The sequence below is a fragment of the Semicossyphus pulcher genome, unplaced genomic scaffold, assembly GCF_022749685.1.
Source record: "Semicossyphus pulcher isolate SPU_LCO1_2020_fin unplaced genomic scaffold, fSemPul1.0.p SCAF_13, whole genome shotgun sequence".
NCBI classification, from domain to species: domain Eukaryota; kingdom Metazoa; phylum Chordata; class Actinopteri; order Labriformes; family Labridae; genus Semicossyphus; species Semicossyphus pulcher.
In genome coordinates, this window is record NW_027211637.1 from 17,928,839 (window position 1) to 17,943,707 (window position 14,869).

Below are 14,869 nucleotides of genomic sequence, written 5' to 3' on the forward strand. Positions count from 1 at the left end.
GTTTTAAATCTGAAATCCATAATGTTAAAGAGGGGGTATTATGCATACACATTTTAAGATACATATATATATATATATATGTATATATATATATATATATGTATATATATATATAATGTTACAATGTTGGAAGCCCAGACTAAACGTGGGTGAAGTTTCAAATCTGTAGGTAAAAGTATGTTGGAGTAATCCCCAGGCTGCCCAGCTCAGTCTGCAGGCTGCTGTGAACGCCGGGTTTCACACTGTTTTTTCTACACGCTCCGACGTCACAAAGTGCAGAGCAGGGGCGGGGTTTCTTAAAGGGACAGAGCTAACTGAGTCGTTTCAGGCAGAGGCTGTATGAGGGCCTGCAGAGAGCACCAGTGTGAGAAAAATTAGGAGATTTTTTAACTGTTAATTAAGCTAAGCTACACCACAGGTATCACAGAGTGAAATATGAAGCTTGAAATTAGCATAATACCCCCCCCCCTTTAACCTCTTTCCATATATATTATTAATATATCCGAATATGGCTCAAGTCCCTATCTGACCCCTTGAAAGTGCAGATTGATTGATGATGATTGTTTTTCTTAATCTGACACAAAAGCACTAAAAATGGCACATTTACTGTGCGGAGATTCTTCATCATCTCAGACAATAATGCGTCCCCTATCAAATTACGTGATCGATCAGTGACAGTCGCACTAGGGGCCAACAATGATGATAAATGAACTACTTAACAAACATGACACAGGATGCTCCATCATGCTCCTCTGCAGCATGAGTGTGCAGATTACTGTGGATTTTATCTTTAAAACCCCGATGACCGGAAGGGGTGAGATCCGAAGCAGTTCCTTCCTCCCGAGCGAATGTTGCATTGTAGTTTAATGCCTTTATTTTACTGTATTTCCCTCACTAACATTCAGAATGCGTGCTTTGAATTTACTTTGCAGAGAGGTGGCCCCGTCAGCATGCCTCCAAGTGCTTCCTTACTTTGGGGACAGCCCTTTAAACCCCTAACAAATATGAGTCACACAACACATTATCACATACCTACATGCACCCACATACACAAACACACACCTTCACCTGTGCAAACATTCACACACGCATAGTCGGGAAGCTGTGATGTCGAGATGCAATCTCAAACTGCCTCTGCACTTCTGCGTTTTACACATTGTTCTCATGTACACTATTTTCTCCCTCCACCTTTTCACTTAGTCACGGTGTACCTTTCTCCTTCCTTCTGTTCCCAGTGTTTCTCACCTCTTTCCTTATCTGCCATCTTTTCCACACTTCCCTTTTCATCTGCTTTCTTCTCATATCCTCCCATATCGCCTCCTACTCTCTGTCAACCTCAAGGTTCGTACTGACTCAGCGCTCTGCAGGTTGGTTGTTTTAAAACTGATTCTTTAAGGTCGAGAAACATTAACCGGTGACACCAAGAGAAGACGGACACACATCTTAAAGGAAGGACGGACCGTGAACTGATTTTCAACACGTAGATATATTCCATAGTCTTAATAAAAACAGCTTTCCAACAAAGTTTTAAACCCACTCTCACTGGGGAGAAACAGGAGGAAAAGTTTGGAAAGTAAAGTAAAAGCTTAAAGACACATTCACTGATGTTTTAGCAGTGCCCAGAAGCTCCAGCAAATCCCCAACACGAGTCCAAGATCACTGCTGATGTTTTTAAATCAGCTGTGGTCTGTGTTGCGCTTTGAAACATCCATAAAGGAGCCATAACAGTGGAGAATTGGAGGGCTTCTGATTAAAGTTAGAGTGAGTACGGTGGCCGGCAGGGACCAAGCTTCAGAGCAGGTGTAAAGCTAAAAACTGTAGAACCTCGGCGCTCTAAAACCAACATCCAAAGAAGTTAGTGGCGATGGACGTGCTCCATTTGCATCCATCCAGCATCACCTTCACTGCCCTGGGAATGTTGTTGTGCTTACATAATCTCCTGGCAAAGCGAGGCCTTTTCAATCCACCACTAAATTCCCCTCGGCCTAACACATGAGTGCGCACATATGGACACACGTGCACACACAAACGCGCACGCTTCTGCGCACATGTGGCATATTCACATCCACCTTTGCACTTGCTCTGAATCACTTATATGCACACCAATACACACACAGTGTATCCAAGCACTCTGGATTAGGGGTACAGATTAGAGATTAGGGCCAGCACTGGGATTACACAGTGCTCTCCAGCCCCGCCTCCATTATAAATGTAGAGGAAGGGAGAGGGAGAGAAAGAGAAGATCTGACATCACTGATATTCACTCCTTAATCCTAAATTAGCAGCGGCAAAACGCTGTCACCTCCGAGGATTTCTTTTGTCTTTCCGTTCTCGAGCTGAAATCTCAATTTTCTCCGTTTTTCTCATTTCCCCTCGTTCTCGCTCGCATTAATCAAAGCTCCCGCTCAAACATCCCATTCCCTCCTATCATATAATTCCTGACTCGGTCAATTTCATGGATTTGTCTCGATGAGGTCCCAAGCCCCCACAGAGGCAGAAGATAAACTGTAGGTAGGAATCTGCTCTGTAAGAGGGTGTCAAGAAAAAACAATAGAAAAGAATGATCCAACAGGGTTTGGCGGTGAAAGGGGAAGGGGGGGTTGTCAGGTATTTAGGGGAGGGGAAGGATCTTGAGGATGGATGGCTGAAGCTTCCAGGGAATGTGTCTTCTACAGTAGATGGAGTGTTAAAGGATGTGGGTGAGGATAGCCTGAGGACTGTGCTGAGATGGTATATCGATTGCTGATTGATTCACTATCTGGATCCTTGATTTTTCTACCTGGGCGTTTGGGACCTCCTGTGGGGTCACACGCTATTTTAGGGCGGCCATGAAGAAGAATGTGATTGCATGTATGTCATCATTTGAATGTAGGTTGTTCATTCCCCCTGTCAAGCACATTCAGAGTTACTACGAGATGAAAAAACAAATCATTCTGTTTTATGTTTACAGCGAGTTTAAAAGGTCATGAACCAGTGATCTAGATCAAACACACCCACACACACAGATGCAGACTACAAACAGAAATCTAATTTTCCTGTCATTAAACCCCCCCGGTCCTCTCAGCGTTGCTCGGGTCTCCAGTGATTGCCGAAGACGGCAGCTGCTTTGGGGACACAGGGACACTGCCCTTTATAAATAAAGTTTAACTTGAACTTGACAGACGTTGCACAGAATCTGCAGACTTTAGCAGAGTGGAGAGAAGCTTAGTGGGTAGCTTAGTATCTGTTGACAAGGCTGGCACGCAACCAGGCCGCCAGAAGCGTTAGTATCCAGATTCGCTCATGAGTCGACTTGGCTGTATCTGTGGTTTTTCCAATGTTCCGTTTATTTTCAAGGCTAATAGTAACGGCGCTCCCTCTGTGCTTTGAATGCAACCACTGGAAGCTTTCATAATGTTTCATCAGTACCTCTTTTCCTCTTTAACATGCCTGTCCATGCTGCTCCGCGATCCCTTTATCTGCCTGTTACCTAAAGGTGTCATCAAAATAATTCATGCTTTACTTTCCCCCTTTGTGGTGCAATGATGGAAATGTCTTTTTACTCGCTTTAAAGAAGAAGACGTACTTTATAAATCCCTCAAGGGGGGATTCCATTTGTCTTACTCTGAGGGTATTTTTCACACACGTCTTCTTCGCTTTCTCTTAGGTGAATGCCGTCATGCCATTTGGGTGCCTTGCCCTGCGAGATGGGCGGTCTTACGATAGCATCTCCGATGTCACGGACAAATATGAGATTGGACAGGTCCTCCGAGCGTAAGTAACTTAAAAATTCATGCATGGATCTTTGTTACGTCAACCATGTTCAATTCATGGGCACATTCCATTACTCCCAATTGCTCTTTATTCACTTCATGAATTATTTCAAACTCAGTTAGATCCCTTTTCCCTCCAGATTCAGTTTGGCATATCAAACTGTTACACTTTCCGCACGGCAGACGGTAATATGGTGAGGATAGTGTGACCTAGCAGACACATTTCTCAATTTGAAGCCAACCAAACGTCTGTATATTTCTGATCAGTTCATGAAACACGCTCTCGGACATATTTTCAAAGAGCTGTGAAAATCACACTCCTGCTTAACAGGCCGAATACTGGATGTTTTCTTCCCTCAAACACCTCTCATTGACACATTGTAGGCTCACACACACACTCCAAACACACACACACACACACACACCAATCAGTGTAAGAGGCCATATGGCAACATCAGCATCTGGCCTCAGAGATTTCTGCTCATCTTTTATATAACACACACACAAACACACATACACATTAACGCCAAATTAAGCGCACATATGTACGCATCTGTTTACCACACATTTAATGTGTGATCAAACCTACAATAAGGTAAGAAGTAAGAAAGATAGAGCGCCATCAAAATGTCTGATGGTATTTATCGGGCATGAAATATGTAATGGGAACCGTAGTTTAATTTTGCATCACACAGCTTCTCAAAATCCATTTGGGTGAAGTACTGCATGCCTCAAAGGCTCACGATGCTCAGCCGATGTCAGCAATCGCCCCATTTCAGATCTGTTTTTATGACCCTTTTATTCTCTCCAACGACTCTCCACCCAATTAAATTCTTTCACAGTATTTCACCAAAACAGCCCGTTAACTTTGTCTCCCTAATTTGAATATTATTCCGTGTCTCTAAAAAGCATGCACGTTCTTTTTGTGCTCTAACATTATATTCACCTTTTCGTGCCTCTTCTCCCCGTCTGTCTGTCGTTCTATTTTCTTCTTCTTGCGTAGGAAGGAGTTCTGCGAGCTCTGCCTGGCTAAGGACCGACAGACAGACAAGGTGTTTGTCTGCAAGAAATTCCTCAAGAAAGACGGCAGGAAAGTCCGCAAGGCTGCCAAGAACGAAATCATGATCCTGAAATTGTACGCAGTCAGTCGGTGGACGGATGGATGTTGTGATTGAGGGTTGAATGAGAGGCAGTCACATGTAGTAACGCTTGTTGATAATGTTAGTTCTTCTGTAAGCTTCGACCCAGCTAAAGACACTTACACCAACCTTTCTTTGTATATAAGCCAGAGATAGTCAACACCCTTCAATAGCATGTGAGACCTTCACTATTGTGAGGTCAGTCTGTGACCTTTAGTGCGTTTCCATTCCAGGGTCAACCACCCAAACATCCTTCAGCTGATCGACACGTTCGAGACCCGGAAAGAATATTTCATCATCCAGGAACTGTGAGTGTTTCTTTTACTCTTTCACTATTTATCCAACCTGTGTAAGCAGACCGACGAAGTGTACTTAAGTGTGTGTGTGAGTGACTTAATTGCGTATGTGCCGCCATGTATCTTAACACACAGAAATCCATCAGCTTGAGGGTCGGGCTTGAGTCTACCCTTCTTATTACTGTGTGCTCTGTTGCTCCCCTCAGCACCAGAGGAAGGTGTTAGATTTTATGAGATATTTGTTCTTAGTAACGCTCAACATTACTCAGAGCTCCTGAAGCACCGCTTTGCCGTAATAGGGTCTCTACAGAGAGCGAGGGATCGATAAAGTAGAGCGAGACCAATCAGGATGCCCTTTTTCAACATTTGCAACTTTATTTGAAAGCAATAAAATTGATTGAAGCTGAGTGGACGAAATATTTCCCGTCTGTGACTGTTACTCAGAGAGACAAACTGCACTCAGAGTGGCGTCAGTCTGTTTATGCGCTGCTGTCTGTTCGTGGCTCACACTTCTGCCCAGGCAATAGTTCTCCTGCTGCGGGCGATATGTGTTTATCACACCCATCGTTTACACAGCCTCCGATGTTAACCAAGTCTGTTAGAGTAATGACCAATAGTCTAACTTTTAATTGCTCAGCGGAGCTAGCTTAAGGCTCGTAGAAGCAGATTGCTTTGCTAATAGAGCAAATAAGAAGAGCACAGGGCCTTTGGTAACTGTGTTATCGGAAGCTTCTAGTGAATGATTGTGCAGCAACATGTGGTTAACAGTCGCACCAACTTGCATTCATTTTTATTAGTGTACTTGGCAATATGTGCACTGACGTTTCACTCTTGTGTGTGTGTGTGTGTGTGTGTGGGAACCATGCAGCGCAACAGGAGGAGACGTATTCGACTGGATACTCGACCAAGGGAATTACACAGAGAGAGACGCCTCCAATGTCATCAGACAAGTCCTCGAAGCTGTGGCGTACTTACACTCGCTCAACATAGTTCACAGGAACCTAAAGGTACACACACACACACGATGTTTCCCTCTCCCTACATTAGAGCAGGTGTTTGTTAGTAACATTACAATAAAACGATACACAAAGTCTGGTGACTTACCGCTAAAGAGACAGGAAGAAAATCTCACAATAAGATTTTTAGAGTGAGTTGCCTTTATTGCCGTCACACCCCAGAAAGCAATTTCCAGTATATAGTCTTCAGACTCTCTATGGAGAGATAAAAGCATTGCATACATTAGCATATGAGTTAATGAGTCAACATTTGATAACATTTTTTTGGCAAGGGAGTAAGCACTGTCTTTATGGCTTAATGCAATCTCTAGTGATGCATGTATATGCAGACCGATTCATATCTTTATCCCTCATTATGAAGCCATTAGGATGCCATTACTGCATCTCTTGGGCTTCAGACTCCCTCTAATGGCAGAAGGCGGGAATTTCTTTCATTCTGGACTCATCCTGTTGACCAGAGGAAACTGAATGAATATTACATTTTCAGATCAGAACAGATGCTTCCTATACATATATAGATGGACCATTATTTTCCATGTCAGAACATAACTTAAAATTCAGCTTTAATTTAACCTCATTGTTCCCAGGGCTACGTTTGTCTTCCAGCCAACACAAAACAAACACAGAATTGAACAGAAAATACAATAAGGTACATAAACCATCTCATACAATGTCAAGGCATTAGCTGAAATTCCCCCCACAGGCTGTGGTTAAAAAACTATGTACTGTATAATGGGTAATAGCATCACATGCAACTGTGTCTACATTATGCCTTCATCATCCTACCCATTCAACAATGATTTGAACAGCATTACCATCATCCCTTAAAATGTTATAATGAGGACTGATATTCGCTGGTAACTCCTGTTCAGCTTAACCATTTAAGAGTATGATGGCGGTGATCTACAATGGCCTTAGTGGCCACTTTGCTATGTGACGCAGTTTTCTGTACACCAGACAGAGATTGTCTTATAATCTAAATAATGATAATTTTTGACTCGACCGTGGAGCTTTAGAAGGGTTTTTACACAACCAAAACCAAGCCTACGAAGAATCTGCTATTGTTTCTGTGATTTTTTTTTTTCATGTTGTAGTAGTGGGCTGCACAGTGTTGCAGTGGTTAGCACTGTCGCCCCACAGCTAGAAGGTGCTTCAAATCTCGGTTTGGACATATGGGCCTTTCTGTGTGGCGTTTGGATGTTCTACTCCGGCTGCCTCCTCAAGGTCCAAAGACAGGCTCAATCTGTGACTCTAAATTGTCCGTAGGTGTGACTGTGGGCGTGAAAGGGTGTCTATCTCTACGTGTCAGCCCTGTGGTTGGCTGGCCATCTGTTGAGGGTGTACCCCACCTCTCGCCCAATGATTGTGAGTGTGTTTGTAAAAGAATACTTATTCTGTTCCTCATTTCCTTTAGCTGGAAAACCTGATGTACTACACAGAAAACAACCACAACAAAGTAGTTCTGCGAGATTTCTACCTGTCCAGGTTTGAGAACGGGCCCATCACAGACCCTTGTGGAACACCAGAATACCTGGGTAAGATACTCTCCCTTTACCACTATCTTCTTTCTGTTTCATATATAACTTTAAATCTCTAAATTCTTCGGTCTGTAATCCACTTCCACGTCCTTCCATTAGCCTTACCTTTTGATGTGAATGTAGGCCCACGAGCATACTTTACCTTTTGAGTTCTTTTTTTGCGTTTGAAGATCATAATCTGTCAGGGGAAGACTAATAATAAAACCAGTCATGAAACCCTGTGAAACATGTACACAGAATTGAAAGCACCTAACTCTCACCCTCCTCCCACACCTCTCTTTTCATATCCACTGATCTCTTGTGTGCTGTCTCGCGCCTCTCTCGCGCTGAGGTTTATGCGAGGGCAACTTGGAGTGCAGAAGTGTGCTTCGGCCTGGTTCTCTCCAGTGAGAGGTCAGGACAGTTATTCATAATGCTGAGCCGAGTAATTAGACAAATAAATAAGGGAAGGGAGCAGAGGAGGAATGAGAAGCAGAGAAAGTTAAAAAAAAAAGAATAAAGGGGAGCTCTTGTCAGTGCAGGGAAGACTTATGAATGTGGTGTGATGGTTTATAAATGAAAACACAGGCCATTCGCATCTCTCTTCCTCTCTCACTCTCTCTCTGTATATATTTTCTCTCCTCTTCGCCTCTCTCAGCTCCAGAAGTGGTCGCTCGTCACCGATATGGTCGTCCTGTGGACTGCTGGGCTGTGGGTGTCATTATGTTCATACTGTGAGTCTCCATCAGTTATTAGAAATGCTCTAATTCAAATCAGAGGACAGTACAAACTGAGCTGCGCATAAAAAGCAGCTGTATAATTTATTAGATTTATAATTCACATTTCCATGAATTATTTGAGTTAGAAAACTTATATAAGCTTCTTGACAGCAGAAGACAAACACCAAGACAAATTCCTTGTTTGTGTAAAGCCACTTGGCAGCATAACCCTGATTCAGATTTTCTTCTGAGGAATTATACGCATGGTTTTGAAGACTTTCCTTCATCTGAATGTGTTTGCAGCTTATCAGGTAACCCCCCTTTTTATGATGAGACAGAGGAGGAGAACACAGATCTACATAATCGCATCATTTTCTGTCGCATTGTTGCTGGGGACTTTGAGTTTGATTCTCCGTACTGGGATGACATCTCACCTGCAGGTACACAGGTCCACCACATGGTGGCTCTAAATACCAAGTTGAATTTTCAAAGGCATGAAGCATTAGAAGTATTGGTAGTCATAAGAGATATTTAATGTCACACTGTTTAAAATACACATCTTCTATGACACTCTTCTAAACCAAAAGTACCACTATCATCCATAATTCATGGCTTAAAAACCTTACTTTATATTCTCTGTTTTAAAAAAACAAAATGTTATGACTGTAACTTCTGTTCCCTGAAGCAGAGGAACGAGACTGAAAGGGAACATTATCTACTGATATATAACTTCATTTTCCTCTTACAGCTAAGGAGCTTGTGTGTCGACTCATGGAGGTGGACCAGATGCTGAGAATCACCGCGCAGGATGCACTTTGGCATGAATGGTAATTTTGTTGCACATAACATAGACTATAATAAAGAAATGGATGTAGCCATGAGGTCGTGACCGTATTTGGAAAGGAGGGTGGAAAGGCATTGTTTCCTATCTACCCTGGTTGACAGGCCGCCGTGGTAGCGACATTTAATCAAAGGTGAACTGCAATAAAGCATTCCCTGCTTTAACACCAACTGACTCTAAATGGGAACATAATTAACAATCAACATCATGCTGTATTGAAAAACAGTTGAAACTAACATTTCAGGAATTCATTAGGAAACTGATACTGATGAAATACACCGATCAGCCATAACATTATGACCACTGACAGGTAAAGTGAATAACATTGATTATCTCGCTACAGTGTCCCCTGTCAGTGGGTGGGATATGTTCGGCAGCAAGTGAACATTTTGTCCTCTAAGTTGCTGTGTTGGAAGCAGGAAAATTGGACAAGCGTAAAGATGTGAGTGACTTTGACAAGGGCCAAATTGTGATGGCTAGATGACCGAGTCAGAGCATCTCCAAATTGCAGCTCTTGTTGGGTGTTCCCGGTCTGCAGTGGTCAGTACCTACCAAAAGGGGTCCAAGGAAGGACAACCAGTGAACCAGCAACAGGCTTATTGAAGCGCATGGGGAGCGGAGGCTGGCCTGTGTGGTCAGATCCAACAGAAGAGCTACTGCTGTTCAAATTGCTGCGAATGGGGTTGCGTAGCTGCAGACCAGTCAGGGCGTCCACAAAAAGTGCCTTCAATGGGCACCTGAGCATCAGAACTGGGGCAATGGAAGCAATAGAAGAAGGTGGCCTGATCTGATGAATCATGTTTTCACCTTCAGAGGTCCAGTGGAGTCCATGCCTCGACAGGTTAAGGTTGTTTTGGTGGCAAAAGGGGGACCTACACACTGTTATGGCTGATCAGTGTATATAAACTATTGTTTCACATAACGGGACTTCTTTTTCAAAGCAGCAGAGTCTTCCCCTGCTGGCCATGAGAAAGAATGCAGTTGTAAGGCACTTGTGCATTGGCTTCACTTTTGACACCAGAAGCTACATCCACTTCTATACGGGCTATGGCATATAATCATAGGACAAGGATGAACACTTTGGCACACATCTACTGGGTTTGCCCTAACTTGTATGTTTTCTGTCACCTGTGTCAGGATCGCGGGTAATGGTGCATCAGAGAAGAACCTAAAGGATGGAGTTTGCGCCCAGTTTGAGAAGAACTTTGCAAAGGCCAAATGGCGGGTAAGAGTTCAATGTCAGTTCAGTATGGGATTATGAAGGTTTATTGTAATGATTTGAACATAATCTGCTTTGAGCTTTACAACTCTGAAGAGGTATGTTGATTTGGTCATGAGGATGTAAAAGATGCAGAAGATGGAGAAGGAAGAGGTGGTAACAGTTATAACCCTCTTCTCTCTTTTCCCATGTGGTTCCCAGGAGTTGAAGGTATTGTAGTCCAATATGAGGGAGAGTGGAAGGACAGAGCATGGGCAGACCCTCACTTTCTGTCAGGCATGATTCAATAACAAAACATCTCTAAGGGCTGGACATCCTCTTGAATTAAAAGGAGGTTTTGTCTATGATAATCAAGCAATCAGGAGCACTTTCAGTCTCAGCCTTGAGATGTATTGATCATGTTTGGCTGGTGAAACTCTTCCCATTAGCTCTGTTCCTGCCCACTGTCACTCTGCCTGTCCCAGAAGAGATCCATCCACTCTGCCCCACTTTTTTTCATTGGACTAGACCCAGATGTTCAAAGTGGCCCACTCTGCTCCTTTCTTACTCCTCATCTGCACTAGTATATAAAACCAGAGTGATCAAAACATTATTACTATCAGAAACAGGGAGGATGGTTTGCTCATAGTGTTTCTAGATTTTATATTTGTGTGGATAAGGAGAGGGAGAAATAGAAAGGATATGCGAGATATAGGCCACTGTGGACCGTTTAACTACTAAGATTTGAACAATACAGCCCTCTGTCATCCCTCTAACGTGAATCCTGGCTCATTGCCCCATACTGTATCTTGGTGTTACATTCAAGTCATACTTGAAGCTATACAGAAGCTGCTCAGTTAAGCCATATTGTATTCAGTGACATTTCTGCGTCCAAATGGCTTTTCACTTCCAGAGAACTAAACCCCTGGTTTAGAAACAACTTCCAAGCTCACACATTTCTCCTTACTCCTTCAGCGTCTGCAAATCTAAGGGAGTCAGATGCGTTTACGAATGACCAAACCCTTATCTGCTCTCTTAGCTTTTCCAGTCAGCGAGGAGTGGCCTGTTGAGAGTGAGACTTGAGATTGATTTAAACCAGGGTACGATATGTCATAGCCTCTTGGAAGTAAACAACCGCCACTAATCTTACTGCACTGTCCACATTAAACCAATCACATCTCAGCGCTTAGTATGTTGATGCTAAATCGTGGTGCCTTCACAGGCTTTTTGTCAAATGTTTGTCTTCTAAGCTTATCTTTTATGCTTTGCCAGAACTAACTGTAGTATCAAGGGTTTTTTTTCTTTTAGGGCAACAAGTCAATGTGGGTGTTACTTAAAACAGAAACTTCAAAATCTAATTGTCTTTACACTGCTGTCCTCTCCTTTTTCTTTACCTCTGTTTGTTTCACAGAAAGCGATCCGTGTCACCACCTTCATGCAGCGTTTGAAGAACTCAGAGGCGCTCATTGACAGTTCAGCTGAGGGTCAGGGTGGTGAAGAGGCAGTAGATGGTGAAGGGGGTGTTTCCCAAGGGACAAGCGATGAGGGAGACAAAGGGACGAGTGATGGAGGGGTGACGTCAAGTAGTGTGTCTTTAGAGGTTACTGTTGAGAGTGCACCAGCAGGTATGGATCAGGATAAGAGTGGAGAGAAACAGGATGAGGTAAAGTCAAGCGTAGGTCCATGTGTTGGAACTTCACCATCCGATATTCAGGAACCTCTCTGTCAACAATCACATGCAGCACCCAAACTCCCGCAGGAGGAGCCTGGTAAGGTTAGTGCAAAGAAAGCAGCAGGTGAAGGAACCAGAAAAATGGCTGCCAATTTGGGTCAAAATAAAGTTGCGCCAGAATCAAAACCGTCCCCCATGAAGACGGCTGACCCCTCCAAGCTGTCAGATGGTTCTTCAGAAAAGAAACACACTTCGGCCTCCCCTGATCCAAGCAGCAAACGTAAGATGGCTGCGACGCTCCATGGTCCACCACCTACAGGCTCTGCTGCTGCTGCAGCCTCACCGGAGAAGAGGCCAGGGATGCATAGGGATGAGTCTGATGGAAGCTGGTGTCAGACACAAGTACCTGAAGCAGTGGCAGAGAGGTCGGTGGTACCATCCATCACTCCAGCTATTGGGCCTGCAGCTGGGACGGATGTCGGATTAGGAGTTAGATTAAGGGGTGATGATAGCCCTATGAGTAGAAGGGATAGGGAGGCCAGGAGAACAGACAGGTACAGCGCAGAGTTTAGCATAGCAAGGGCAGCTCCTGCGACAGGACAGGGTTGTTATACAGTGGGAAGCTCTGCTAGTTTGGGCCGCCATGCTACGCCATACAACCCAGATGTTGGGTCTGTAGGTATGGGGATAGCAGGGGGTTATGGGAGTCCATACAGCTCCCTGTATACGAGTGGAGCAGGGTTAGGGATGTACGGGACTGGGCTACCTCATGCAGGAGGCGGAAGCAGCACTACAAGCGACTGGCAAATGGACAGTGTCATCGAGCAGATAGAAAAGCAAATGGCCGCCGTGCTGGAGAAGATTGAGGGAGACATGCCCTCGCTGCTGGAGCAAATCAGTGACTGCCCTATTGACCCACCACGTGCCCGCAGCACACATGCCTCGCCTGCCAGCTCCCGCGCTTACTCCTCTCAGCACACCTCGACCGCGACCTCGGGCACTCCTCCACCCCTTCCAACCTCTCCCAGGCCTGCGCTACCATCTCTCCCTCGCCTTACTATCCCTCCTCCCTCCTATCCTCCGCCCTCCCCTCCCACACAATCCTCACCCCAGGCTGCGGGAGAGCAGGACGACAGGGATGGACAGAGGGATGCTGCTCGTTCCAGCCAGTCCCCCAGAGCTGGGATGGGCAGGGGGCTATGAAGCAGGTGTGAATGATGCAACATCGAACATTGGTTTATAGTTTCAACTTGAGGGTTTGAGGACTCTGTTTCACTCAGAAATATCATTCACTTGCTCCTCAGAAGAAAAGTAACCATGCAGTTTTTGTTTGTTTTGGCTGTGTGTTCATATTGGGAATACTGTATAAGAGAAATCTCCTCATTAAATACTCTTATGACTGGAGCATAGGGGAAGTAGAGTACTGTATCTATCTGTATGACAGCTGCAAAGCAAAAAATCCCAAAGGTTTATTGCAATTCAAATCTTGATTGTGCGCATGAATGCTCACCACAAAACCTCTCATACCAGATTCTAAGCAGTCAGCACAGTTTGCTAATTATAAATCTACACAAGTGAGAACAGCATGTTCTCAGTTCTCAGCTATTGGTGAGAGCCAACAAAGTGTTATGATTAGCATTATCCCCTAAACTGTAAATACATGCAACAGCTGGGTTCCTCATTCCAGTTCTTTACTCCCATGTTGTAAACTTCCCCACATCCAAACTGACATTTACTTTTTTAAATCAGCTCATCCTATTTAATTATTTTCTGTTCATTTTTATTTATGTAGCTCTGCATTCTACATAGCCAGGCTGCAGTCACACCCTTGTACAGAAGAATATGAAACTGAACAGATGAAGCCTTTCCACTGGCCTCTGGAGATTGAGAGATGTTTTTATTATATAATGTATTTTAACTTGAACTGCCACTTAAAGTCTTGTGAGTTGCCCCACACCTTCTGGAGAGCTACGGAGAAAAAAAAAGGATATTGTACAAAGGCTTTTCAATAAGACATGAGCTCACACACATTTTTTGTGTCTTTTTTTTCAAACTTGCCCAAATGTTTTCACCAGAAAGTTTGTTTTCATTTTTCTCCACCTATGTCGACACATTCATTTTGTTTGTTATTTGGACAGTGCGGTCTATATTTGCATCTTTTGAACATGTAAAAAAAAAGTCTTGCTGAATTTCATTATGCTTTTGGATATATGTAATACCAGGATCTGTGCTTTTATCCCGAACAAGTCAAGACATCCACTATTCGGTCCCTATGTAAACTGTGCTCTGTTTGCAAGTCTTTCAATAAAAGTAAAAACAAACTACATCTTGAGTCGTTTTAATTGATAAAGTTTTAAACCTAAGGTGTTGAAAATGTGTTTCTTTCGGGTGTACATGGAATTACAAATAACCTGAGCAGAAAGAACCCTTATCCAATGATTTCTCAGACAGTCTTTTGTGTTATCCCGCCATGCCTACAAGCCCCATCTACCATTGCGTGAAATTCGGATCAGTCTATTCATGTGAATGCGCGGGGGTGAAACATGTACTCATGGTTCTAAACAGTAAAAATTAGATTAAACCACGTCTTTGTGTAGAATTTCATACACTTACCCTTCTATGTTGTGCGGTTGAACATGCAAGATGAATAATTAAGTCTTCTTTGGATAAATTAATCACATTTTCTTTTCGTTGGACCCTCTGGACCGGAATGATGGAC

At 43.6% G+C, this 14,869-nt stretch overlaps 1 protein-coding gene across 1 annotated transcript in view; it reads left to right on the plus strand.

Moving 5' to 3' along the window:
* The window catches only part of camkvl (CaM kinase-like vesicle-associated, like), a 44,478-nt gene extending 30,007 nt beyond the window's left edge, over positions 1–14,471 (plus strand). The window contains exons 2-11 of the mRNA XM_069660223.1: positions 3,647–3,753; positions 4,756–4,887; positions 5,125–5,199; positions 6,056–6,194; positions 7,618–7,738; positions 8,379–8,454; positions 8,743–8,879; positions 9,188–9,266; positions 10,418–10,505; positions 11,890–14,471. Of these exons, the coding sequence (XP_069516324.1) occupies positions 3,659–3,753; positions 4,756–4,887; positions 5,125–5,199; positions 6,056–6,194; positions 7,618–7,738; positions 8,379–8,454; positions 8,743–8,879; positions 9,188–9,266; positions 10,418–10,505; positions 11,890–13,353 (2,406 nt within the window). The 5' untranslated portion in view covers positions 3,647–3,658 and the 3' untranslated portion in view covers positions 13,354–14,471. The remainder of the gene's footprint in view (positions 1–3,646; positions 3,754–4,755; positions 4,888–5,124; positions 5,200–6,055; positions 6,195–7,617; positions 7,739–8,378; positions 8,455–8,742; positions 8,880–9,187; positions 9,267–10,417; positions 10,506–11,889) is intronic.
* The last annotated feature ends 398 nt before the right edge of the window (positions 14,472–14,869 follow it).